At 48.4% G+C, this 27,074-nt stretch overlaps 1 protein-coding gene across 4 annotated transcripts in view; it reads left to right on the forward strand.

The window, feature by feature from the left end:
* LOC138580854 (very long chain fatty acid elongase 4-like) overlaps positions 1-27,074 on the forward strand; it is a 298,176-nt gene that overhangs the window by 260,671 nt on the left and 10,431 nt on the right. For all 4 annotated transcript variants that reach the window (XM_069651730.1, XM_069651733.1, XM_069651731.1 and 1 more), the window contains exon 6: positions 26,683-26,797. In XM_069651730.1, coding sequence (XP_069507831.1) covers positions 26,683-26,797 — 115 coding nt within the window. The remainder of the gene's footprint in view (positions 1-26,682; positions 26,798-27,074) is intronic.

A 27,074-nucleotide genomic window follows, 5' to 3' on the forward strand; every position in this document is an offset into this window, starting at 1 on the left:
GTTTAAATCCGTACTTGCTCCCAGGGTTCCAGAAACCCAGGTAGTTGAGGGGCAGGTGCTGGGACCCTGACCACAAGTGAATCCCCATTGAGGACCCGCTAACGCCTCATCACCTACGGTAAAAGATGAGACCCAGTGACTCGAGGGAAGCTGAGGTGGGATAACCTATTGTGTCAAGAACTTTTGTAAATCCCGAAATTTTGTAAATCCCGAAAGTGCCTGCAACTGGCGCAGTGGGAACAAAACCTCAAATGTGCATTCTGGGACTTGTAGTCCAAAAGAGCAAAGCTGTGAGACAGTGGTCCAGTACCGCATGTGTGCCCAACCGATGGTCTGTGCAAGGTATCCAGCTGAGAAGCGGCGGAAGTGATAGTAAAAGAGTTGGAAAGAATTGTAAATCGAAGTGATAGTAAAAGAGTTGGAAAGAATTGTAAATCGAAGTGGTCCTGCGGCGGGTCAAGCAAAATCACACAGTCCAACATCTTCCATTCTGGTGTCAAAAGGAGATCTGAGCCTGCAAGAGCGGGGTCCATGGTCCGAGCCCAAAGGAGGGAGACCAATCGTGAATTTATTAATGTGAGAATCTTGACAAAGGAAAGCAACTTTTGTGTTTTGTTTGCTACATCAGATCCTCTGCAGTAATGGCAAAGAGACTTTGGTACAGAAGGTTCTGATACTGAGATATTCAACTGTAAGAGTAGCAAAAAGGAACTAAAAGTAGCAGCAGTCACTCGGAAAGAAGTAATACTGTGTGTTTTTACAAGTACAGTGAACTTCTGTTTCAAGGTAGAGGAAGCTTGTATTCTGACAAAGGAAGTCTGTGATTGACAAGCAGTGAACTTTTTTCAAGGCCGAGGAAGCCTTTGTTTTGACAAGTGATGTTTCTTTTTGAGAATCCTTTTTTTGTTGTTTCTTAAAGACTTTGCCAGAGTGGTGTGAGGCCAGCTGAACCATTGAACTGTGTCCTCGTGCCGAAGAAGTCAGAGTGTGCACTAGGCTCTAGCGTGCTGTCTTATCCCGTGCTGAAAGCATAGGGAAGGGAGGCCAATTGCTCAACTGTACTGACATATTGTTTCTTGAACAAGTTTCCTTTTTTGCATACACTACTGTCCCACACCATTTTGTATTTAGAAGTAAGGATTGTCAATAGGTTTATTAGCATAGGCCCTTTTTATTTTAACAGACTCGACGAGGACTGCGTTATTATTTGATGGTTATAGCTTGCTCCCATCCTTAGATTTAGGGTTAGATAGGTGTTTAACCAACCCTTTACAATTCAATAAACACCCTTGAACTTTGTCTCATTTGTGTCGGTCTTCATTGATGATACAAAGCCTTTCCTTAAAATACCTGGTATTGCCATCATTTGCTCTAATATTCACTTCATATCACATACAAATGATTGTCATTAAAAGAGATAAGGTCACACCATTGCCAGGTTATGATACTAAATACCCAGGTATTCACTCCATTACTCCTACCTATCACGGTTTGGTGGAGCTCTCTGACATCAAAAAGAACATTTATTTTTTAAGTCCTTCTGCCTTCATAAAGAGATTATTTCCGTTACAGTAATTGGTCCCGCAGTGGAAAAAATGTCTTTATGAAGGCAGGATGACTTCAAAATTAAACTATTTCTTTTTGAAGTCATAGGGGTCCTTCTGTATACACAAGTACGAGGAGAAGGTAGAAGGACATGGATGTACTGCATGGTTTAGTTACCTGTAATTTACATTACTCCTAATCCCACTCTTCCTCGTCCCAGTAATTTCCTACGAGGCAAGGAGCCTCAAAGGTAAGTACTGGGACAAGGAAGAAGGCTGTGGAGGTAATTCTGGGCCTAGGAGCTGACTTTGGCAGTTGGGGTCATAGTCTAGGCCAGTCCCGAATGTGGCACAATCTGTGATTCGTTGTCGAGCATGGGGGCCCTCAGCAAAGCTCGTAGGAGGGCCCCCAAATTTTGTGCAATGCCACTGCTTGAAACTGCATTGGGCCCTAGCTGAGCTCACCACCTGCTAGACCTAAAGCGACTACTCTAAGCCGGTACCCTAACCAAATCTGGTGAGCCGCATGGCAACTGAGACTGGAGGTTTCAACCACTGGAGTGTCACTCATCGACCCCTCCTGGCGGCTAAAGCCTGACTCGGCCTGGCCCAACTGCAAAGGGATCCTGGGACCGCCATGGCCTGCATCCTTGAGAGCCTCCCTGCGACCACAGAGCGAATGCATTAGCCCATACTCTACGCCTACTTGCCGCATGGGCCTACGCAATCCCATGTCCCAGAACTGAGCTTGAGCCTCTTGCATCAATGTTCAACAGGTCTGACTCTGTCAGCCCACCAATAACTGAATCCAGGTACTGTTGACCCTGACCTTCCCCCTAGGTCCACTTGGGCCCTAGAGACTGTTTAGATCATGAACGTTCCTGTTTTCACCAACAACATATCCTTTTTGTGGCTAGTAACTTACCTACCACCCCTGGAACTACGCTCAGTCCTACCTTCGTCAATCTGTTGCATCTTCCCTGTTCTTCCTTTGGGGTGGGCTTTTGTACAGTATTTTCTAGTCGTTCTATTGCAGATGGTGTGTTTGATTAATGTGTATATTATTATAGAACTTTGAATTGGACATTACTTTTAGTTTAGACTGTGATACTGTTTGGGTCACTGCTGGTTCACCTTCACACCCCTCCTTAAGAGCATAGTCTTCCCTCAGCCCACGGTACCATAAAAGGCGAAGGAGGTATATCTCTTTAACTGTCCCTGTTTTACCTTTATGATTGCGTTGGGTTTTGGTTTGTAGAAGTGTGAGGCCTGAGTGGGCCCTTTTACACCTACTCCTCCTTGTACTGCTGCAGGGCAGAATCCAATTCGTCACACTGCACCAGGTTGGATCTTTGAAAGTCACCAATGCTGCATCTTCTTGTTATGCATGATACACATACAAGTTGCATTCCTGTGGAACCGTGAATGGGCCTCCCAGCCCAGCTGGCTATCGGGCCTCGCGCTCACATGCAGTCGCGCAGGCTAAACACAAATGAGGCACGGACACGAGGAGTGGTTTCATACGTCCATCTTTATTGGGATGCAACCTGGAACTGCCTTTCCCCTAACGCCCGCCTGTTACGCTTCACCGACGAGTGTCTCCTCATGGGACGTGATCATATACCTTTTGCGTCACTGCTAGATGTTCTATTGCAAATGTGGCATCTTCCTTCCTGCTCCCCTGGTTCCAAAGCGGATTCGTGAGCCCGCCTCTGAGCATCAGCTCGATCTTTCATCTTGCTCTTTTACCCCCAGGTCCTTGTCCCTCGCTTGTTGTTCTAGTGGGATTGGTGCCGTAAGGTTCGGACCTTCTGGTGGCCGCGTCTTGACGGGTCTCCTGAACATCAGATCCGCCGGGCATACCCCTGTAGTGTTGTGTGGGGTGTGTCAGTATTCCCTCAGCAGTTGGTAGAGGGCCTGCTCGAAGGGCTTGTTAAGGATAGTGGCGATCTGTAGGGTCCTCTTGATACTTGCCATGAACCTCTCAACGATGCTGTTGGCTTGAGGCCATCGTGGGGTTATTTTCCGGTGCTGAAAATCCATGTACTTTGCAAAGTTCTGAAAGTCCTGGTTGGTGAAAGGTGGGCCGTTGTCAGACTTTGACTCTCGGGACTCCATATGTGGACAGCATGCGGTCCAGCAGCGGGATCACGCACGTGGCAGCCGAGCTCTCAACCAGCTGAGCTTCCGGAAAACGAGAATGTTCATCTATCAGCACTAGGACATAAGTACCGCTGCGGAGAGGGCCGAAGAAGTCCACCGCCAGTTCATCCCACACGTATTCAGGGAGTGGGGACATTTGCAGTGGATTTGGGTGTGGTGATGGGGCCACTTGTGCGCACGTCTGGCAAACTCCTACCATTTCATCCACCATGGCATCCAGTCTCGGGAACCACACCTTTTGACGTAATGTGCGCTTTGTTGATACCACCTCCGGTGGCCTTCATGCGCCAGCCGAAACGTCTTCTCTCGTAGCGCCTCTGGGATCACCACCTTACAACCCTTCAAGATGACGTCATCTACTATGGACAGTTCGTCCTTGACCAGGTCTAAACATCGGATGCCATGCTGTACGGATTAATTCTCGAGTTGGGCATGTTTGAGATGGGCCAGTCTTTCCGACTGGATGCAGTGTCTGACTATGCGAAGGGCTGGATCCTGCTCAGACTTGTGGTCGAGATCAGAACATCCTACTGGGTGTGGTTGTAGGTGATGGACCACGTAGTTGATATATGCATCAGCTATGGAAGGCTGTGCTAGTGCCGGGCCAGTGGGGTGGCGAGACAGGTAGTCCGCCGGATTGTCTTCCTTGACTGGCCAATGTTTGATATCGAACTTGTAGTCCTGGAGGCGCAGCCCCCATCTCGCGATTCTGGGAGGCATCATGGCTTTGGGATCCCCATAGATCGTCAACAGGGCTTGATGGTCCGTTATGACTGTGAATGCCTTTCCATACAGGAACAAATGAAAGTATTCACAGGCCCACACCACTGCAAGGCTTTCTTTCGCCGCCTGGGAGTATGCTTGTTCTGTGGCAGTGAGGCTCCTGCTGGCGTAGGCCACGATAAACACGTTGGCTGGGTCAGTTTGGGTCTTTTTCTGTCAAGATGTCTCCCAGCCCTACAGGACTGGCATCCACAATCACCTCGGTCTCCCACTGTGCGTCAAAGTACGTCATGTCCTCCACCCTAGCGATATTATTGCGGATGGTCTCAAACACTCTTTGGTAGTCATCGGACCACTCGAAGGGCTGGTCTTTGCGGGTGAGTAAACACAGAGGCTTGCTGACAGTGGCGTAATCCTTGAGGTATCTCGAGGAATCGCTTTCCAAGCGAGTAAGGATCGTAGCTCTGTCGTGTTTTTGTGAGGTTCTGCTGTGTTGAAGGCTGCCACTTTATCTGGATCTGTCCTCATCCCCTTTTCGGAGAATATATGTTCAAAGAACCTCAGTGACCCCTTTCCAAACTTGCACTTGGCCCTGTGTAACGCTACATCCTTTGTCTTCTCGAATATCAAGACGATGTCCGAGTAGTTGAGGCAGTTGGGCACATGTCGTATGACTTGGTGTATTTCCTCTTGGAAAATTTCAGCCACCGACGAAATGCCGAAACAGAGTCTTTTGTATTGAAAAAGCCCCAGATGAGTCACGAAAGTTGTGATGTATCGTGACTCGGGCGCGATTTCGATCTGATGGTACCCCTTCGTCAGGTCAATCTTGGAGAATAACTTTGCACCGTGGAGTAGGTGAATCAAGTCCATGATCCTCGGTACCTAGTGTCGCTCCCTTTCAATTGCTTCATTTGCCCTACGCATGTCCACGCACAGGCGTATTCACCCAGCCAGAGACTTTTTGTGCACTGGGACTATGGGAGACACCCAGGGCTTTGGACCTGTGACTGGTTCGATCACCTGTAACTTAATGAGTTTGTCTTAACTCTTCCTCGACTTGCCTTTTGTATGTTGACTTGTATGCCACAATACTGTTACGTTAAAGGACATTTGTACCGAGCACTATCACCACTGGAGTGGTCCCCTGGCGGCTCTGAAAGAGGAGGGTGAGGTTGAGCTAGTGGGAGGAGGCAGGAAAACTGCAAGAGAGCAGTGATGTGCTGTTGGCGGCCTCAGCCCGGTGAGTCCGTTGGCTGGGCCTGGGGTGTTTGCGGCCAGTAGTCGTTGTGTAATGTTGTGCAAGACTATGCATGTTTTTTTGTTTTGTTGTTGCAATGTAGTGAAGTTTGTGCAGTTTGTTGTGCTGTAGATTTTGGTTGTGTTTGGAGTTTGAGAGGTGTATGCAGAAAGGGAAATTGTTAGTAGGGTTGGTTAGTTTGCATCTCTATGCTGAATTCAGGCGCTCGGTTTGCGCAGTCTCCCCTGGTGCGGCTCTGTCCTGATCTGGGTCCGACTGGCATACAAGGTTCCTTACTCCTCTGGCGCCCACCTCTAACATGCTCTCTCATAGCTCCCCTTATCCTCCCTTCATACTCCTGTGGCCAGTGCACCTGCCAATGTCAACCTCTCAGGTAGAGTGGTGATTTCCAATATCTCGACAATTCCACACCACTGTGGTACCTGGTGGTAACTAAGGGACGGGCGAAAGTGTTGGTGGGATTGTCTGGGGGAGTTGGCTCAGTCTTCATGCGTGCTGCCTGTGTTCCAGTCTATCCGGTATCACCCATCCAGGTGCCGCAGGAGCTACCCTCTCGTGTCGGGGATGTCCGTGTCCTTTCCGGATTAGTCATCCTTTTTCCAGTTTCGGTTTCCAGATTTAGTCTGTGGTGTTGAAGAGCCAGGTTTTTAGTGATTTCCTGAATTTTAGGTGATCTTCAGTGTTTCTTATTTCTTTTGGGATGTTGTTCCAGGTTTTTGAGGCTAAGTAGTAGTAGGAGGTACCTCCAAGTTTTTTCTTAAGGTATGATTTTAGTGCCAGGCGCATTTCGTTGCTTAATCGGAGGGGTCTCGTTGGTTTGTAGACTTATTTTCTTTTTTAGGAATTCTGCTCCTTGTCCGCTGATTGCTCTGTGCGTTATGCACATTGTTTTAAAGGTGATGCGAAGTTTTACTGGGAGCCAGTGTAGCGTTTTTAGGGCTGGAGTGATGTGGTCTCTTCTGGATAGTTTGAGGAGTAGAAGGAATGGAATGTTTGAAGGTAATACATAAATGGGTTTTAAAGGGTTGGGTTGAAAGGAAAAAAAATGACGATATAGACACTTATTTTTCAAAGGAAACTCATTCAGTTTTATATTACAGGCGGGGAGAAAGAGAACCCTATATATACCCGGAGAATTGGCGGCACTCAAACCTATGAGCAGAGAGAAGGGTCAAGGGACCTAACCAGATGCCCATACACAAATGTGTCTGCTGTTGGGCTACTGCACGAACGTCTGGGTTAATGTGCAGTTGGATTTTACTGTGCTTCAGCTTTCCCAGTCCTTTAAATCGCTTCAGGAAGGCTGCTTCCACCGCTTCCGGCCTGGCAAAGTACTTGTGGGCCATCAGCTGATATAAGATATGGACTAGGCCCATGTCGACGGCTGTCCTGAAGCTTAGTATGCAGCCACGGTTAGCCTTGGTCGTCAGTACGTGTAACGGGATCTTTGCCACATGCGTCTTGTGTGTGCACCAGGCCATGATGGTGCCTTTGCAGGGCAGTGATGTGGTTGCCCTATATGGATATATGTCTACTGTTGCCTTTTTCAGCCTTGGGAGGCTGACAAGGGAGTTATACGCCTCCTCGCTGATATTGATGGTAGCCCCTGTGTCGATGAGGAATTCCAGTGGCGTACCGTGCCATTTACTTGTAGCGTGAGAATAGGGCTGTGTTGGGCGGCGATGTCATTGTTAAGCACCCATACATATGCCTTCTTCCTTTGATCCTCCCCTCATCTCTATACAGCAGACGAATCATCTCTTTCCGCTGGGCTGGATCCCTCTGATGGTCATCTCTCCTCTCGGATGTACGCACTTCTGCGTTCCTGGTCCTCCCGCCGTTGACTCTTCAGGTCACCTTCTGACCTGTTGCCTGGCGGACTTGGCAGAGACGTCATTCCTAAAATCTTTGTCTCTGGTTGGGTGTGGCTGACAGTTTGACGTCGGGGTCTGTCGATGGGTGCTGGATCGTGATTTTACCCAAACTGCAAACTGGGACTCCACAGCCACCTCCTTCCGGGCTAGTGCGATAATCTCCTCCAGTGACCTTTTGTTTTTGCAGTAGCTGTTTCCTGAAGGGCTGCGATGCACAGCCGGCAAATCACCTGAGACCGTATGGCCTCTTAATTGGAGTAACAGTGAAATTCACAGTATTTGAGTTTGATGCGGAGTCGCATGACGAAGTTGTCGAGGGATCTGCACTTTTCCTATCTCATGGTATGAAAGATATGTCTCTCATAATCTATGTTGGTGTGGGGGCCAAAATATTGCGATAGCTTGCCGTGCAGGTCGCCGTATGATGCACTGTCTAGATTGAGTAGCTCCTCTGCAATGTCCCGGACCGCAGGCCCCACCGCCATGGTAGTTTTTTCTTCAAACTGGCGTCATCGGTAAGCCCTATGGCTCCTACATAAAATCTGAAGTCTTTCAACCGTATGCCCCAATCGAGGCCCTAGGTTAGTGGTGTCTCTTGGGTCAAAAAGGTGGGGCAGGTGGAGTACCTGTGATGCGCCCTCTGTTGCTTGTGCTGTGCTGGCAGCACCTCCTGGCGCGCCATGTGACCCTGAGGAGGACGCCTCTGGATTCGATGTGGCGTAGAGATGGGCCTCTGTTTTGAGGCGGGTGTGCTTTCCTTGGGGTGGGTCGTGGGATTCCCTTGAACCCGGGCCCTGGCTTGGGCCTTATGCACTATGTGTGTCCTGCCTCTGGGGGCTGCTGCCCCTCTCACTATTACTTTTGGGCAAATGTGACTCCCCTTCTGGGCCACACTGTTACCAGGGCATGCCCATGAGCCTCTGGTGTGATGGCGAGCCTCTGCAGCATTTTCTGTGCCTCTCCATGTGCGGGTGTAGCTGTAATGGGCCCCTCCCTCGGGTACTGCGTTGCAGCATTTTTCAGGCCTCTTTGTGTGCCTCCTGGCACCTACGGAGGGTGTAGCTGTAATGAGTCCCTCTCTCTGGCTCTGTGTCGCTGCCTTTGTGTGTGCAAACATGGCCAAGCCGTCCGCTTGGGGAGAGAGGAGGGCAGATGGGGCGGGCCTAAGCTGTGGAGGTGCGCTAATGTGTGTTTAAAATGCCAGACGGCATCCTCCAGGCCTCGCGGCAGTGCTCGACTCTGGCGGGTCCTCCGCTCCGCTCTGCGCAGGTCCGCGAGTCACCTCGTCACCATTGTGGAACCGTCAATGGGCCTCCCAGCCCAGCTGACTATCAGGCCTCGCGCTCACATACAATCACGCAGGCCGAACACAAATGAGGCACGGACACAAGGAGTGGTTGCACACGTCCTTCTTTATTGGGATACAACCTGGAAATGCCTTCCCCTAACACCCGCCTCCCTAACACCAGCGTCACTTCCCCTGTAAAATGACCGCAACGACAGCCATCACACACAACGGTGTGGTGGGGCTGTCCGGGTGTTTCATGCACACCGTGACAATTCCCACAAAAAAACAAAACCTTCACTAAGTTACACATCTACTGGCGATATTTAGTTTCATTGCAGCAGCGTCCTTTCTCTTGCTTGCGTTTTTCCCTATCACTTTTGCTCACGCCCTCATCAAGCCCGGGCTGGTGCTGCCCCTGTGTAAATCGTAAACATAGCCTAGCATTAAGCTCTTTCTTTTTCCAATTTAAATTGATCCAGCATAACACACACATTATTACCCTCTGGGATCTGAAACCTTTGGCTCGCTAGACATTTCAGCTTACAACTCCCATCAGCCCTAGCCAGCATTGTCCATGGCGAGGAATCACAGGAGTTGCAGTACAAAACATCAGGAAAGTGGCAGGTTGCAGATCGCACCCCTATCCCAACCATACAAAAGCCCAAACTAGCGAGATTAGTTGCTATGACGAAAGCTAATTACAAAAGAGTTTGTGGGGTTAGTAATTAAGCCCAGCTCCAATGACTCCCCTGAATCCACTTGCCAATTTAACGCCTTGCAGCTGAAGCCTGCTGATAAGCTTCAACGCATCCCCATATGTTACCATGCTCTTGCTTTCGGAAACACCCTGCCCGAGTGCTACACAATTTCCATCTAGTGTTATATCGTGGAGATGTGAAGATACTTTTTAAACCTGGAAATCAGCAATAGAAAAAGAGAAATGAATCCAGCAGAGGTCACTTGGTCTCGCTTCGGGGCAATGGGTGTATCATGTGTTGGCTGGCTGATATTACAACTGTGTGTCTGTGAATTGAATTGAGTAAAGCAGCTGCTCGGCACTATGATCTCTGGGACTGCTATAGTGATAAAAAAAGGGGCACAGTGCTATACTGCAGGGATTATATTGACAGTGGAGAACCTGAAGGAGACCATTATCCCTACTAGGAAAGGAACCCTGCTACTTTGTTTGTGATTTATAAAGTGAGAATCTAGCTGGAAAGCACTAGAGATCTGTACATTGGGTATATAGCTAGGATTACAGGTATGGCTGGAGGGTAGCAGGGGAGCTCCAGAGCAGGAGAATTAGGATTGAGTAGAGTTTTGTAATTAGACACATCCTGACTTTTTCTGCTTAGATTGTTTGTTTGTGGATAGGTACTCCCAGTTTAGTTAAAGATGAAACCCCTACTTCTCTAGGTGCTGATTCCAGCCATCTCCTGTTTTCTGGTAAAGTACTAAAGTTGAAATCCTGTGTTTTCATTCTGCCACACATTACATATTATAGAATGACCCACCCTAAAATGTCATGTCTCGCAATGTCCTATTATGTCAGGATTTTATGTTTACATTGTTATGTGTTTTCTCTAGCACTCTGATGCCCTTATTTGCAGGTGCTGTGGTAAGTCAGACCTAGGAGTCAGACAAGAGACACGCTTGGAACAAGATGGTTTATTAAAGAAAACCTACTCTAGGCCCTATTTTTATGATTTACCTTAAGCTAGAAAACAACAAACGGGCTTGTCAGTACGTCTCACAAAGTAACTCTGTCCTCTGTCAAATATAGTAACCTATTTCTGTCCTACCACTATGACGAGAAAGAATGAGAAACCGCTTCAGCTTAGCATATGGGTTACTCCCCCTTCCGCCTTTGGCTAAATTAGTGGTGGCTGTTTTTATGACCCCCACCAATGAGTTCTCACAGTTTCTTCTAGCTATTGGCTTCGTAGCCTAATCCAAATCAACCAAAAGAAATGTCTCTCAGCTTTAGTTAATACAGTGTCCTCGTCTGGTAGTCTGAATAGTTTCTAACTTCTCCGTTCTCCTGGGATGTCATCCTGACCCCGAGTAGGCCAGTACTCACAAACCCAACAAAATCAGTTTCACAGTCTCAGCCTTGTGTTTGGTGTGCGCCTGATCTGCCCTGCTTGGTGTATCTCTTTGCCCACTCCCTCATGGGATGCGCAATCTCTCTGCACTGGTCGAGTCCCGGGCCTGATCAGCCCTGCTGTGTTTGCCGTTAGTTTCACCCCCTCCTGGGGGTATTCATTTTCTCAACCCTACATGGGAAACGGGCCTTCTCAGCCCTACTGGGTTATCCCTTCTCACCCCCTCTTTGGGATCCAGTTTCTCAGCCCCAGGACATCGCCTAGCAGTTCGGGCTGGGCTGCTACCATTGGTGGCAGTACCAGACTGATTTGCATATGGCTGGACCCCTTTTGCAATGGCGCAGATGGGCTAAAAAACGGTATTGTGGAAGGTTGCCCAGAGCATTGCCAGTGGTTCAGATTCAATCAAAACCTTCCACCCATCACTTTTCTGGTTCCAGCTGGGTTATGGGCCTGCTCATCCCTGTTGTGTTTTTCATTTCTTTCACCCCCTTCCAGGGTATTCTGTTTCTCCACTTGGCGTGGACTATTGGATTGCTCAGTCCGGTTTGGTTTCTTGGTTTGTACCTTTCTTCTCTCACTCCCTCGTTGGGGAACCATGTTCTCAGCCCTTTGTGGGCTATGGGCCTACTCGGCTCTTCTGGGGTTATCACCTTTCTCACCCCGTCTTGGTGTATTAGTTTTCTCAGCCTGATGTGGGCTACGGACCTGTTCAGCCTTGTTTGGTTTATCGTCTCTCACCCCATCCTGGTATGTTCGATTAGTTGGCCCACCATGGGCTCCAGGTCTCCAAGGGTCTCCAATTGGCCCTGCTTTGTTTGCTGTTTTTTCATCACCTTCTGGGATATTCAGATTGTTAGCCCTGTGTGGTCTCGTCTGCTCAGCTTTTGGTTGTTGCCTCTGCCATCCCCTCCTGGGGTTTCGCCTCCTCAGCCACGCGTTGGCTCTGGGTTTGTTTCACCAACTTGGCGTGCTTCTTCTCTCGTCCCCTCCTGGGGTATTTGAATCATTAGCCCTGTTTGGGCCCCCTGTCTGCTCTGCCCAGTTTCGTTTCCTGCTTCTCTCACCCCCTCCTGGGGTATTCGTAATCTCAGCCCTGCGTTGGCTCGGTTTCGGCCTTCCCACCCTCCAGCACCTCCTCAGTAAATGCAGCATAGCTTCTCTCCAGTGGCACTGCTCTCTAATAAAGGCAGTCTCTCAGGCCCATGCAGATCTGTGCTTTCGACTTGACTCTGGTATATGCGGCCAATGCTACTCTGCGTCCATTCCCCTTTCTAGGGGCTTCGGCAAGACAGGACACTGGTACGTCGCGTATCCGTCGGTTGTGCTTCCTTACTCAGCAGCCCCAGGCTTGTCGGAGTCCCCACCTTCATTGAAGCTGCAGCATTCCGCAAGCTGCCTTGGGCCTCCACCTACCACACCGACCAAGTGACACTCTGCTCCTACTCCAAGCAAGCAGCGACTTCCCCAGCACAAGCGGGTGTTCCTCACTCTCCGGCTGACTATCTTGGTTAGCTTTCAGCTTGTTTAAGGTTCCTCCCTGGAATGGAGATGAAGATTCCATTGGTCATCATTTTCACCAAAAGGCGGCAAAGAATATAAGTTGGAAACCAAGCCACCCACTTTAAAGTGGCCCTGTACAGAATTACCCCATTCAATTCCAATATAGCCAAAGAATATTGGGGTCTTGGGAGGATTCCTTGTCCCCAGAGGGTGGGCCACCACCAGTTGGATTCCACCTGCTCTGACCCCAGGGAGGGTATCACGTAGCAGGCTCACCTCCCTAGTCCCAAAGTGGTGGCTCCCCCCCTCCCCTTCAGGAGAAGGGACACATTCCCTGGATTCATCACAGCATCAACACATTTTAGTAAACCAACTTTGTGACAAATCATGATGGCATGTGATATGTCATGATCTTTACCATTGTGTGTTAAGTCATTATATTGCATGAGGTGTATTTCCCAGTAAGTTATCGTTTTCATATTCCCAGTAAGGCCCTAGATTGACATTTCCAGTAAGCTTCTAGTTTAGCAATTACTGGATACTTGACATTCCCAGTAAACTTGATATTCCCGGTAGCTTCACACTGTCGCAAATGGACACAAGACAATAGTTTGTCTAGATGTTCAAGTGTTTTGTTGCAATAAACCCAACATAGTGGGCCAAGTTAGTGTGCATAAGGGTTTTGAGACCAGGTGGGTGGGAGTTGAAACTAAAGAGGGTTTCGCAGCAGCAAAAGAGTTCTTTGGGTATTTGATTTTTCACACCTGGGATTGCCAGCAATCCAAAAAGTCTCACCCTAACTTTGACAAGTCAGTCTCCACAAAGTGAGAGTTAAAATGTTAGCCTCGCAAAATAAGAAAAGGTGCTGTCCAAGTCTCTGGGTCTCAGTCCACAATCCTGTAGCAATCCTGCTCTTTGTCTTCAATTTGCAGGGTTTCAAACTCTTTGGCAGAGTCCATCCCCTATACTCTCCAGGACCTGCGGCACAAACGTGGTTCTCCTTTTGACTTTTCGGGCAGTGATCGTGGCCGCTGATTTGGATCGGGGCTTCCCTCGCCTGATGTCCGGGGCCAAAGGAAGATGTCTGGTATCTGAATGAGTCTCCCAAGCCTGACTGTCCGAGTCTGGAAGGGAGCCAGTTTTCACTTTGTCAACCTCAACCAGCAGATAAGGTTTTCCAGTCCATGGTGTACTCTTCCCATGAGAGGGTTCAAATGAATCTCCATTATTGGATGACTTTCCTACACTAAAGTCTTGGTCTCTAAGATATCCCACTGATGGATTCCTCTCCCCTCTTTTAGAGGCTGCCATGAACCAGTCTGGCCTGCCAGACCCCTCCTATCTAATACTGGCATGGAAGGGGCTTAGTCACCACCCTCCTTCTGAGGCTTAATGCAACTAGATCCCCCTCTAGGTAGTTGGTCTCCCTCCCAAGGCAACCCTGGCTAGAACTGTCTCTCTCCTGCACAGAATCGTCCTTTGCAGATGGCAACCCTCCTCCAACTAAATAATCTCATTTTTTGTCATCATATATTTTTATTATTATTCAAAATGCTCCAAATAACTCTAAAAAGGATCATTGTGAAACCAAGCTTATATTAACAGCAACATTACATTTGTGAAAGATAGTATAGGAAAATCCAACACATCAACAAAAAAGGAATATGACCCCTTTAGAAAGGGGATGAAGGGAATCCTAACCATAACCACCCCCACTCCCCTCCTGCAAACAACATGGAACAGCGATCAAAGTTTCAGAATGTTAATCTACATTTTGCACGTTGTCTCTTAACGTCCGCAAACATGTAGTAGTGATCATGACTTCCATATTGCGAGTCTTAATTGGGTCAGTTATCTACAAATGCTCTAAGAGGACTCCAGGATACAAGTTGCGTTGAGTGCAGCAGCCTATGACCAACTATCGCCTATCTTCAAGCTTTTGATATATTAGGAGGCTTGCAGAGGACCAAGGGCTATAAAGTGTAGTGGGCAAGTATAGTCTTTATTGTTCTTTCTAATATAACGTAAAACACATTGGCCCTCATTACGACCCTGGCGGAAAGTGACTGACCGGACCGCCACAGCGTAAATAGCGTTTCCGCCATTGCACGAAGGAGCAAAGTGCGGCCCATTCCGACCCATCGGGCACGAGCACCACGGCATGGCGGAAGTGCAAAGTCCGCGATGGCGGAAATGACCCCAAAACGGCCCACACCGCCGCCGTACGGCGCCCTAGGTGCAATACCGCCACCCATCACAGCGGACACCGCAGTGTGCGCCTACCGGAAAGTACGGTGACCGTAAATATACGGAAACGGAAGTAAAAACATGGGCCCGGAACGGGAAACATCCCGCCGTACACCTATAAAACCACAAAAACCACACAACCACTAAAAACACTACCCCGAGACACACCCCAACCCGTCATCCACCCTAGCGAAACCAAGAAAAATGGGAAAAGTAGCGAAGAAAGCGTGCGACCGCAAGCGGCAGGTCCACTTCTCCCGTGAGGAACTCACCGTGCTAACAGAGACCCTCCAGGAGAATGCTGCCGTTGTCTTCTCCACGCAAATGACCAGGACGGCACTTGCGAACAAGAAGGCCATATGGGCTCTGGTGGCACAGCGGGTAAGTGCGGTGGGGACCGCACCCCGCAACCCACAGCAATGCAGAAAGCGATGGGACGACCTGCGGATACGCGTCCGCAGCATACTCTCTGCCAACCGCAACATTGCCACAGCCACCGGGGGAGGTCCTGAATCACCCATCAAGTTGACCCCCTGGGAAGAAATCTGTGCCTCCACCATCGGAATGGAGAGCATAGAGGGAGTCGGAGGGATGGAGAAAGGAGTGCAGACATCCGAAGATTCAGGTAGGTGGGCCAGATAAAACAATGCTAAATCCACAATGTCCAATCATGTGAAGTACCATGTGTCCACATAGTGCAACAGAAACACATGTCCAGGAGAACGTCCACACACATCGCCCTGATAGCGCACTTTAAAACTCACAATAAATACATAAATAATTAAAAACCCCTAAAACACCCACTACACGTGCAGCAGGCACACCCTAACTGCAGGCTGCCAAACAACTGCACCCTCACTCCACACACAAATGAAAGCACCTCCAAGGCCCCGACCCAAATCACCCTCAGGTACCACCCCAATGCATGTGATACAATGCCATTCCAATACCCACAGACCCATTAATAACCCTCGCCCTCCTTTACTCCACCACAGGGTCCGATCCAAAAGACGAGCATCAGGACACCCCTACCAGCACACCTGCAAAGAGGGCCAAGACCAACGGCCAAAGACCCTCCACCTCAGCTGCACGCATCAAGACACGGCAGCAGCACAAATCAGGTGGCAGCACAGAGGAGGGAACATCAACAGGCACCCCAGCAGCCAGCATGCCCACAACACCACCACCACAGGTCCCCCCAACGGATGCCACAGAAAGCACCTCCTCTGGTGGCAGCAGCACCATAGGTGACACCCCATTGATGGCAGCATGCTCCGACACAGAAGACGGGGATGTCGAAGTCAGATCCATCCATGACCTGTCCCATTCCCCCTGTCTGTCCCATCCCGTACAACATGAGGATACCACGCAGGGGCACCCACAAGACGACGACTGGCCATCCCCCACAAGCCCTGTGGCAAGGCAACATGAGGTCAACAGCCCCTCTGTGACACCCCTGCAAATGGCCATGGCCCAGCAGAGGCAACAGTCCCTCGACCAGTTAATCGTGCAACAGCAGCAACTGGCCACGCTCCTCAAGGACCATGCCGATGAATGTGGGCGCACTAAGGCAGACATAGAAACATCAACTGAGACACTCAGGGCAGAAATGGAGAGAAGTACAGAGACACTAAGGGCACAAATGGAGAGTAGCACCGAGAGCCTGAGAGTCCAAATGGAGAGAAGCACCGAGAGCCTGAGGGGGGAACTGCATGCGACGTCCAAAGACGTATGTGCCGAACTTGCCGCAGTGCGCCGTGTGCTCACTGAGCTCTCACAAACCCTTAGGGACATGCATGGACGTGAGCAGGCAGAGACATCATCCGTTGCAAGTTCCGTCCAGGGCAGCCCCCAACGTAGATCTGGGAGGAACCTGCGCTCCACAGGCAGGGGTGCCCCTGATACCCGCAGAGGGGGCTTGCAATAGCGACAGCCCACTGACAATGAGCATCTTTGGACACTGGTGTTCGGGGGGGAGGTAGGAGGGTGGAGGGGGTGTGTTGGGCTCACTTGGGTGGCGGGTCGATAGGGTGTTCAACATGATATCACATATGCCATAAACAGTGCACGATCAACCAATGAGATGTGTGGACAATGATCTTTGTGTACTAGGCCATCATAGGCGTACAGTCCATATTGTGCATGTACCAGACACACACAGTGCCACGAGTCCCGTGTCCATGTATCAGCCACCAGGCGTGAGTGCTAGAAGCATGCATCAATGAGATGCTGACGAATGTCACGGCCCTCCGGTGCCTCGCAGACTCCTTGAGGTGCTGCCACATCCCCACCCTCATCATGACCATCATCAGGTGCTTGCAGTTCTGCGTCAGGGGGCATGGGCACATTTCTACGTACGCACATGTTGTGGAGCATGACACATGCCATGACCATCTTTGCAACCTTCTCATGGCGGTACAGGAGTGCCCCGCCAGACCTGCTGAGGCAGCGGAAACGAGTCTTCAGTAGGCCGAATGCCTGTTCAATGACTACACGGGTACGTGAGTGGGCATGGTTGTAGTCCTCCTCATGCTGGTCCCGTGGGTTCCGGACTGGTGTGAGGAGCCATCTCTTCAGTGGATACCCAGCATCACCTGTATGTGGACGATAAACGTATGATGTGGAATGCCATTGCTACGTACGCACACCCCCCCCCCCCCTTCCTGCCAGGTCATTGCCGCATCACATACCCCACATCATCATGCATGAAATGAGACTCACCGAGTAGCCAGGATCTGTTCCCTGCGTGTCGCTCCATGTAGCGTGGTATAGTAGAGTTCCTCAAGACCATAGAATCATGGGTTGATCCAGGGAATCTGGCACAACAATGTGTAATGATCCTGTTGGAGTCACACACCATTTGTACATTCAGGGAATGAAATTGTTTTCGGTTGCGGTACTGGGCCTCCATGGCATGTGGGACGACCAATTCCACATGGGTGCAGTCGATGGCACCAATGCAACCCGGTATGCCGGCAAGTGCATGGAATCCCACTTTTGTGTTGGTAATTTCCTGCTCCGAGCGTGGTAGAGAGATGTAGTCGTCTGCGTGCTGCAGGAGGGCATCGAGCACTTGCAATAGTGTCCGTGAGAACAGTGGCTGAGAAATGCCATGCAACTGTCCGACTGTGTGCTGGTAGGTGCCTGTGGCCAGGAAGTGGAGTACAGACACCACCTTCAGTAGGGGTGGGATGGCCGTTGGGCTATCTATCATGCTGACAAGGTCAGCGTGTGTCATGTCCACAATGGCGGCTATGGTGTCCCGGTCCAAACGGTAGAGGGTGTGGATCTGCTCATCAGTGAGGTTGAACGGATGTGCTCGGAGGCGTGGGATTGCGGGCTGCCTGCGTGGTGGTAGTGGCTGTGCTGGCGGCCCTTGCTGGCCCTGCCTTGGCCTCCTCCTCCTCCTGCGTCTCCTCCGTGCGGCCGGTTGTAGTTGGTGTTCGTCTTCTTCTTGGAGTTGGAGTACTTGCAGTGCTATCAGGTCCCCCAGGGCCAACATCGCGAGTCCTGCCGGTAGCATTTCGGAGTGGGTGTGGTTGTGGGAGGAGACTGGGTGTGCAATTTGTGTTTTCAGGCTGTATGGCCTCCACCTGTGGTGATTCATTCCACCTGTGCAAGCTGCTCTCCCCTTTGGGCGAGCACGTCCTGCACACAACGCTGCAATTCGAGGAATGGCATCTTGCTATTGCAATCATGTATTTGTACCCGATGGCCGTGTAACATTTGTTGATATGTACATTCGGCTATGGTCCCATTGTTTCACATACAATCTTTGCACTCGCGAACAGACTTGTGATGGCTCAGTGGAACGTAGTACTCGAGTAACGGTGGGCCCTCATGCATCACTGTACCGAGTTGCAACGACGGGCGGGGCGTCCCATTAGTGGGTGAAGGCAGTTGCCATTTTCACACACAGCCGCACTAGATGGATTAATTTGTGATTTCAAACGGCCACAGATGCCTTTTCGACGTGATGTTGCAAATGAGGAATTCGAAGGGCGGCGCTTTCGGTTTTCAGCTAGCGGCGAGGAGATGCCCACAGGTCTGACTGCAAATATAACGTTCTATTGTTCAATGTCCTTGAGACAGGGGCCATGGCGAGGATGCAATGATTGATATGAATAGTTTGGGATGCGCAATAGCGACGTGGGCGATGAGGCCGGACGTTCCCAAATACATGTTACTTCACAACACTGGAATTACGGGCTGGGGCACTGTGGATTTTGCAGGCTGCATAACGCACAGACTCAATGGAAATTTCTAATGTTATGTGAGTAAATATTCAGGCGTTTTTATACCGGGATGAGGGAATGATGAATGGATGCATGGGCAGGTGATTTGATACAGGGTTTGCCATGTACAGGGCTTCTTGGAATCTATCCGCCTCCCCTGCGCTATGTGATGCAGGGCTGCCATAGTGGGACCATCGTCTATCTGGCCTTGTTGAGCCCTCCCTGTCTCGACGCGCCTTCAGACACTTGTGTCCATGCACGTTAACATTCCCATCTGATGGAATCTGTTTTGACAGACGCATGCACAGGTACACTCGTTTGTGATGGTGTTTACACCTCGATATAGATGGTTATGAGTCGCAAGTGGTTTTGGGGTGGTGATGATCCTTTGGAGTGGGCTAGCATGCATATGGCTGTGGATTTAGTGTGATCATTGAAGTGAGTTGTTCGAATGTAGTTCTGATGGCCATTCTGTTCTTTTTCTTTTCTTTTGGTTGACAGGTATCTCCTCCCCTTTTGCCACTGCCATCTGTATGCCACTCCTGCAGATGGCTTTTACTCCCGACACCTGCTGCTTCGTGTTAATCAGTGGAGCAGCATTACGATCTTATGGGACGATCGCCAATGGGCCACATGCCCTTACGCAGTACTAGTGGCTCGGAGCAACATTTCGGCCTTTCAGCTGGACTAGTGCCTCCCCATTGGGACGGCCCTGCGGTTCTGTGCGCTTCCATGTTGCCTTTTCGTACGTGAATGTGGCTCTGTGTACCATGATGGAACAGGGCGTCACACAAGTAGTAGCTGGTCATTCCTTGCGGATGCAGCCCACAATGGTGATATGTGTTTTGGAGTTCATGGACTAATGGCTGTATGGGCTTGGTGATTTTGTTGTGCATTAAATTTCTATTCTGATATGGGCCGTGTAGCGTTCTTCTTTGCGAGTGATGTGGCATATTCCTATTTGGGGAGCGATGTATTGTGAGGAGATCTGCATTGGGTTCCAGCTTCGGAGTTTAGTTGCGTGGTACTGTGCTGGGCGCGTTTGCCTACGGAGCCCAGTGAGGTCAGGGATGGGGGCTGCCAATATGACTGTTTGAATGTTGTCATGCTCAGGGGCGGGGGATTGGGTTTTGTGTAACAGATGCCGGTCAGCCAGGTGGACTGGTGGAATGATGTGATTTTCGGAATATTGCTGGTCACAGGTGCCTGTGTTTGCGTGCGTTTCTGGGGGGGGGGGGACTGTGGTCATGTCCATTGGAATGGCTTCTGTATTCGTGCCATCTGTGCCCTGCAGCTCCCATTGGCCCCTCTTGTGATTCTTTTGTTCGTTGGCATGCATGGGTGACTTGTACATTTCACTGGTTGCATTGTGACTTCATTGCACCTACGGGGAGTTGTACTTTGTGGGCAGGGAGCGGTGTACAGGCACTCAGTGGGGCCGTTTACGGTTGATTCGCGATGCCGTACTTCTCACCATGGCGGAATGGTACTTTCCGCCATGCTTGATGGCGTTAGGTACATGTCCGCTAGGGTCGGAATTCGCGTACCCTTGCGCCATGGTGGTATTTACGGTTTGGCATGGCGCGCGCGTACTTGGTGCAGTTAGCGTTGGCGTTCACTACGGTGTCGCTAATGGCTTCGTACTTTGCGGTGACGGGTCATAGTCGCACCGAGCGCTATTCGATGGCGGTATTGCATTTCCGCCATCGTTTTCCGATTTCCGCCAGGGTCGTAATGAGGCCCCTTGCCATTTGCGGATGAATCCACATAGGGTTGCCTGAATTAATATTAATATCGTGGTCGGTGAAATTTGATTTCTTGTCAGATTATCTAGAGTGAACATTTTCAATAAGCTTGAGGGCTTTGAACATATTTTCAGGTAATCATGGAGGTCACTCATTGCAGACCATCATAACATCTATCACCTGAAAATATTACCTTGTATGCTGTCGGGGGCTGAAATATGGGCATGGAAGTAGATGGACGCCTCGAACACACTTGAAGAAAAAATGTTAAGTCTTCCCAGGTCAATGACCATTGAATATGTACGTTTGGAACGTAAACTGCAGAGTATGGATACTATATTAATACATAAAAGAATGATGTTATATTGGGGATTTTATGGGTTGGACTTGGGAGTGATAATTTCCTGGTTGACACAAACGTATATTAATATGACAAATCGGATACAAAATTGATGTCTGCTCAACAGCAGAGCAACGGGCCTCAAACTTTGCAACTGCTAATCTCTATTTATAAATGTGGTGTTAGGAAGGCATTAACTGTATTTGATAAGGAGCGGGCCATTGTCAATTTAGCAACTAAAGTAAATAGTAGCCTGTTTATAGAATATATGCAGAAGCAGAGATGTACTCTGTTATATTTGTGCCTTTCCAATTAGTTATATGATACGATATTTACAAATTAAATCCAATGCTTTTAAATCATTAGAGATTTAAGGTGCAAGAAAGGGGTTTCCTCATAATGAGAGATATTGCAGACTGTGTGGGGAGAATGAAACTATAAATCATCTTCTAGTAGAATGTAACAGTCTTAAATATTATGACACAGATTTCTGTTGCAATATAGTAATGAGGCTAATTGCTTAAATTGTAACGAAGTTCCGCAGTGTTTTATGATAATGATGGCAATCTGATATTCTATGTAGTTAAATGATGTGATTATGTTTTGGAGATTTTAAGAGTTCTTTCCAATTAAGAAACAGCGAGGTACTGTGGTTTTACTGGAGGTATTTATCCTATTTCTTTTTCCATAAATTGATGTTTGTTTTTATGTGACCAAAGTCTATATGTGTCCATATGTATGGTATACATTTAAAACAAAAAAAAGGCCTGAGCAGGCATGAGTCTGCTGTGAGCAGCAAGGTAAGCACTGTGATGCCATTTTTACAATTCAGGGCATCTTTATAACATGTGACAAACTTGGGCCAGCTCCACCACTTGTCAACGCTTTTAAAATAAAAAAAAATGTATTCCCTTCCAAATTTTCACCAATTGTCCTCCATTAAATTGACACCCAATTCTCTATCTCAGGCCTTTGCATATGAGGGAGCGCTTTTGATCAACCTTGTGTTTAGACAGCTATATATTTTTTAAAGTAAGCCTGCTGAAGTGCTTGAGGAGACTTCCACTCCTTCAAATCCTTGGAGAGACGTACTTGCCTCTGGCCCATTGGGTTTTTGCAAAACGCAATGGCTTAGTTGGTAGTACCTCACCCTCTCACTTTCTTGAATGCCCAACTTGGCCTTGCATGATTCAAATGATTAGATCTCAAATATAAATACACATGGGCTAAGCGTTTACACCGCTCAATATCCAAGAGTGAAATGTATGCCCTTTATAAGCTGGTGTGATATCTGTTTTATAGCATATGGGAGTGGCAGGGCCTGGATATGTATTGTATTTGGTTATTTATATAGCACTCTTTCCCCATTTGTATGGCCTCAATGGGCTTTGTAGTTGGAACGCCCTCGGTGACCGTAGTCAATGTGTTGGAGGTTCTAAGAGTTTTAGGTTAGAAGATGCGTGTGTGCATTTTTGCCGGACTAGGGCTTAGGTGGCTGGCTAGGCTCAACTAAGTAGCCCCAAAAAAAAGGTCAGGCACGTTAGTGGGTGCTGTTAGTGGTTTGCGATAGAGGGATTTTGTTGAGAGAGTCGATGTGTGGCCAGCTATACAGAGTTCCTTTCGGTGGGTAGTCGCTGTATGCTAGTGGCAGAGGCGTTGAGGTACGTCCGGTGTTTCAGACTGGACGTGCTAGACCGGGAGAGCATAGCCTTAGCAGCATTCTACGGTGCATGGATGCTTGGCCGTACTTATGGCCTGTGTCCAAAGGTGGTGTGAGATATACGTACCGTAGCCTTTGAAGTTGTTCATCTGGAGCAGTCTTTGTTCAGTGCAACAGAGAGGATGGCGTGGTCACATTATTCGTGGTCTCTCTGGTGCGAGGGTCTGGGCATTGAGGACAGGTCAGTTTGTTGTGTGTGCCACAGCGACGGCTGCTGGCTTCCCTGGTGTATGTGATTAGGTAAGGAATGTTGTTGTGCATCAGGTGAGCCGCAGCAAATGCTGCCGACTCTGTGTTGTAGTTGGTGTGAGGGAGAGTTGGGTTCGGCAGTGTGGTTTCGAGGGGGGGGGAATGATTCAGGGATCGAGTAGGGGGTTGCGGGGGATTCCCACCCCCCGCATGTATGTCCTAATTGACCTTTATTTCACAATCGATTGTGCAGAAGGTCAATTCTCACGTGAACAATTGTGAAAAAGGTCAATGAGTATACATCTGCTGTTCCAGCCCCCTGAGGCTCTTCCCCATGTGTGCCATTTTTTTGTTTTATTTTTAATGTGCTGAGGCAACAGGGAGCCTCCCTCTGTTGCCTCTCCACAAATCTCTTACCCCCGCCCTCCCTCCCCACTAACCTGCTGGACCGGAGTTTTGTGCTCCTGTCTCAGTGCTCTTCTGTCTCCTGGCCACCGCCATAGGAATGAGTCCCTGTTCCCTATAGCGGCAGCCATCTTTTAAAAACATTTCTTTCTTGCCCTCTGGAGATTTGCTGTGCAAGCAAATCTCCTGCGGGAGAAAAAAATCGCTTGCACTCGGTTAAACTCTGGGGTGCGAATGGGTTTCACCTTGCTGTGTGGGGTGGCCATGGGCGGTAACGGCCCACAGCCCTCGCCGAGGCCCTAGCTTCACTCGGGCCTACCTTGGCTTGGGTTGGCGGGCCATTACCGGGCATGGCTGCCCCCACTGTGGGGGTGAAAGTCATAATGTCGACTGCATAGATGGCAAACTTGTCAGAGGTCCCAAAATATGTAATCCCGCCAATACTCTGAATTTTGTATTGATGCACAGGGTTTTATGGCTAGGGCACAAAGAAGGGGGTGGGTAAAGGATAGCCTTGCCTTGTCTCTTGTCAGGGGAAAGCTTTCAGAGAGAAGTCATTCACTGAAACTCTTGGTTGTAATACATAGCAAATATCCCCTTAATGAAGGCTTCACCTAACCCATACTTGGACCTTACTGCTCCCAGAAATGGCCATTCGACATGGTCAAAGGCCGGAGTTGTCACCAGTGTCATAGTGTGAACTAGGTTGATGAAGTCTGCCACTAGCGTCAAGTTGTCTGGATAAAGCCTGACGCAGTATCTTATCAAGTTGGATGGGCAGTATTTTGGCATATATTTTGATATCCATGTTTTAAGAACACAATCGGGTGGTCTGATGAGCAAAGTGAGGGGGGTCTCAGCCCTGTTTATGGATCATCGAAATTCTAACTTCGCAGGGTGTGCCCGAGGAGAGAACCTCTAACCACATTTGGCTGAAATGATCCAACGGGTGGAGGAGGGGGTATAATAACTCTTTGCTAAAGGTTTAGTAAAATTATGGGGTAAACCCATCCAACCATGGGGCATTCCATAGCTTCAGTCCTGAGATTGCAGGTACAATCTTTTATTTCTTTATATATATACAGAGAGGATTCCTCTTTGCTTCTTCTGGCTTGTGAGGTATGTGGCTTTTGCCAATATAATGTTATATATTGGACAAGCCAGGTTTTTACGAGGAATAAAGATTCTTGTGGAATTGTCTGAACTCCTCCACTTTGTAAGTGTCTGTGCGGCTCGTCCCATACTGTCACCTTTAATCTCTGTTATCTGCTCAACCCTTATCCTAGCCTTTGATTTCCATGCCAGAATTTTCCCCCCTTAGCACCAAATTTCATATTTCAATTTGGCCCTTGGGATAGAGCACTCGGCTTTATTACTGCTTAGCAAACTAATCCAGGCTCTTGTGGAGCAGAGGTTTCGTAATGTTTTGAGTGAGCCAGTGGTTCTGTAAGCTGAATCAAAATATCTTGGTAGTTCTTTGTGTGTTTAGTTCCTCCTTATAGATTTTATGCAAATGGGAAGCTTTGGCGGTTAACATACCTCTTATGCATCAAATCTGATAACCCTAAAGGGTGTATGGATGGTTTTATCAAGAAAGAAGTTATGGATCCCTTTCTAAATCTCTTATCTAATGAATGAGACTCTCTGGAAACTGGGTTTCCAATTCACAGGTCTGTTCGCCTGGTTCTCCAGGTTTAGTGATCTCTCCACTGGGTCGGGAGCAGATATGTCTGTTGTACTTACATCGACCTTTGCACGATCCTCCTTACTGCCTATTCAGTTCTTTAGTATGTTCTGTGTACTTTATAGAAAAGTAAATTCATTACCTCAGTGCGCTTGCCTCCAGGCAGGGAGCATGCCATGTGACAATTGACACTGCGTTGTAAAGCCCCTTGGAGTTATCACACTTAGAATCAAGAGTCACACTGAAATCCCCTGCTAAAATGACTTGCCCCTCAGTGATGAGATTCAGGTTTCTTAGAATGTGAGCACAAAAATCGGTATTACCCAAATTGTTCGTTTACAATTGTTCGAATGAACAATTGACCGAATTTAAAGGGTCACAATTGACCTTTTCACAATTGCCCATATATATATATATATATATATATATATATGTGTATTTTCTGGGGGGGTTTGGCGTTGGGTGGGGGGTTTCCCCCCACATATATGTTACAATTGACCTTCACAATTCGTCAATTGTGAAAAGGTCAATTGTAATTCGAACAGTTGTAAAACGAACAATTTGTATACAACCCAAAAATCATTATGCCCTGAGTTGGGGCTATATATCGAGGCAATTGTCATAAGGACATTATTTGCTTTGCCCAATAAGAAGAGGAATGTGACTTTATATTTGCATCTTTTCAAGGTGAAGGACATTGGCATTTATAAGGCTATCCGCACCTTTCTTTTCTTCGCCAAGTCATACAATTGTACTGTCAAGTTTTTGGACGCATAACAACCCAAATTCAACCTGTACAAGATGCATCTGATGGATGCACTCTATATCTACCGGATTCTTCTTCAGTCTTTGTAATATTTGCACTCTCTTATTAGGGGAGTTGAAGCCCCTCTAAGTTTGTTTTCTAATGTTTGGGACAAAGGAATACCGCTTCAGAGAGTGGCTTGAGATGGGGAGGATAAATATTCTGATTCCAATGTGTGGAGACAACGCACGAGTATGAGATGCATGGAAAACATTCCCAGTAGGCTTGGAAATTCCTAGTGAGCCACCAGTTTAGCATCCCAGTAGGTTCCCAATTTACACAGTTTTGGTATACTGCACTGAAAAATCCCCAAACAGTCCCAAATATGTTGGAGAAACCCGAGCTTGTACAGCTCAGACTGAAGCAATGCAAATACCCTAGACCACATGGACCACAGTGGCAAACAGTGCAACAAGCCTCGCAGTCCATCACCCCGGGAGTAGGAGTTCCACATATTGTAGACAACATGTGTATCATAATTACGAAATGGGACTACTGCTTCCTTGTTGGTGCCTAAATATGTGCTCAACTCCCTGCATCTATTTTTCCTACTCCTCTCGCCAATATCATTGAGACCGCTGAAGGTTAGCTTGGTAGTGTCCTGGCATGTCCTATATCCAGCCATTTCACTTCAGCTCTGTCCCCTGTTGTCTTACTATTAATACAGCTTTATTTCAATCCTCACTGCTAAAATACTGTGTAGTGCTCCTATATGTTGGGATTTAGTTTGCACTATTAAAACCAGCTAAAAGAAAAATGCACTACTTGCATCTCCATGCTTTGTGGTTTTTAATTTTATAATGTGTGTGGTAAGTGTACTGTTTCTGTAAACTGCCCTTCTCTGCTTTCAGATATTTTTCATCATGCGGAAGAAGTTTGACCAAATAACATTCTTACATGTTTATCACCATGCTACAATGATCTTCAACTGGTGGTCTGGAGTGAAATATGTTGCAGGTGGCCAATGTAAGTCCACATTCTCCTCTTCAGGCAGACAATTTTGCATGCTCTAATCCCCAGCATGTTCGCTTCTCGGTATACATTACTCACTCTTCACATGCCCGCTTCACACACCCCACTTAACCACCACCATCATCTTCAGCCTACCCCCATCTCACCTGCAACACCCTTCTCTGGTCATTGATTACTCCATCCTGCATTATTTTAGACCCCCTTCACTTCCTATCAAACTCCAAGCCCTTGAGACACTTTCCACCTCTGCTGGACCTGTTATTGTTTCTGT

This window comes from Ambystoma mexicanum, chromosome 3p, assembly GCF_040938575.1.
Source record: "Ambystoma mexicanum isolate Mex_15411 chromosome 3p, UKY_AmexF1_1, whole genome shotgun sequence".
Lineage (NCBI taxonomy): Eukaryota > Metazoa > Chordata > Amphibia > Caudata > Ambystomatidae > Ambystoma > Ambystoma mexicanum.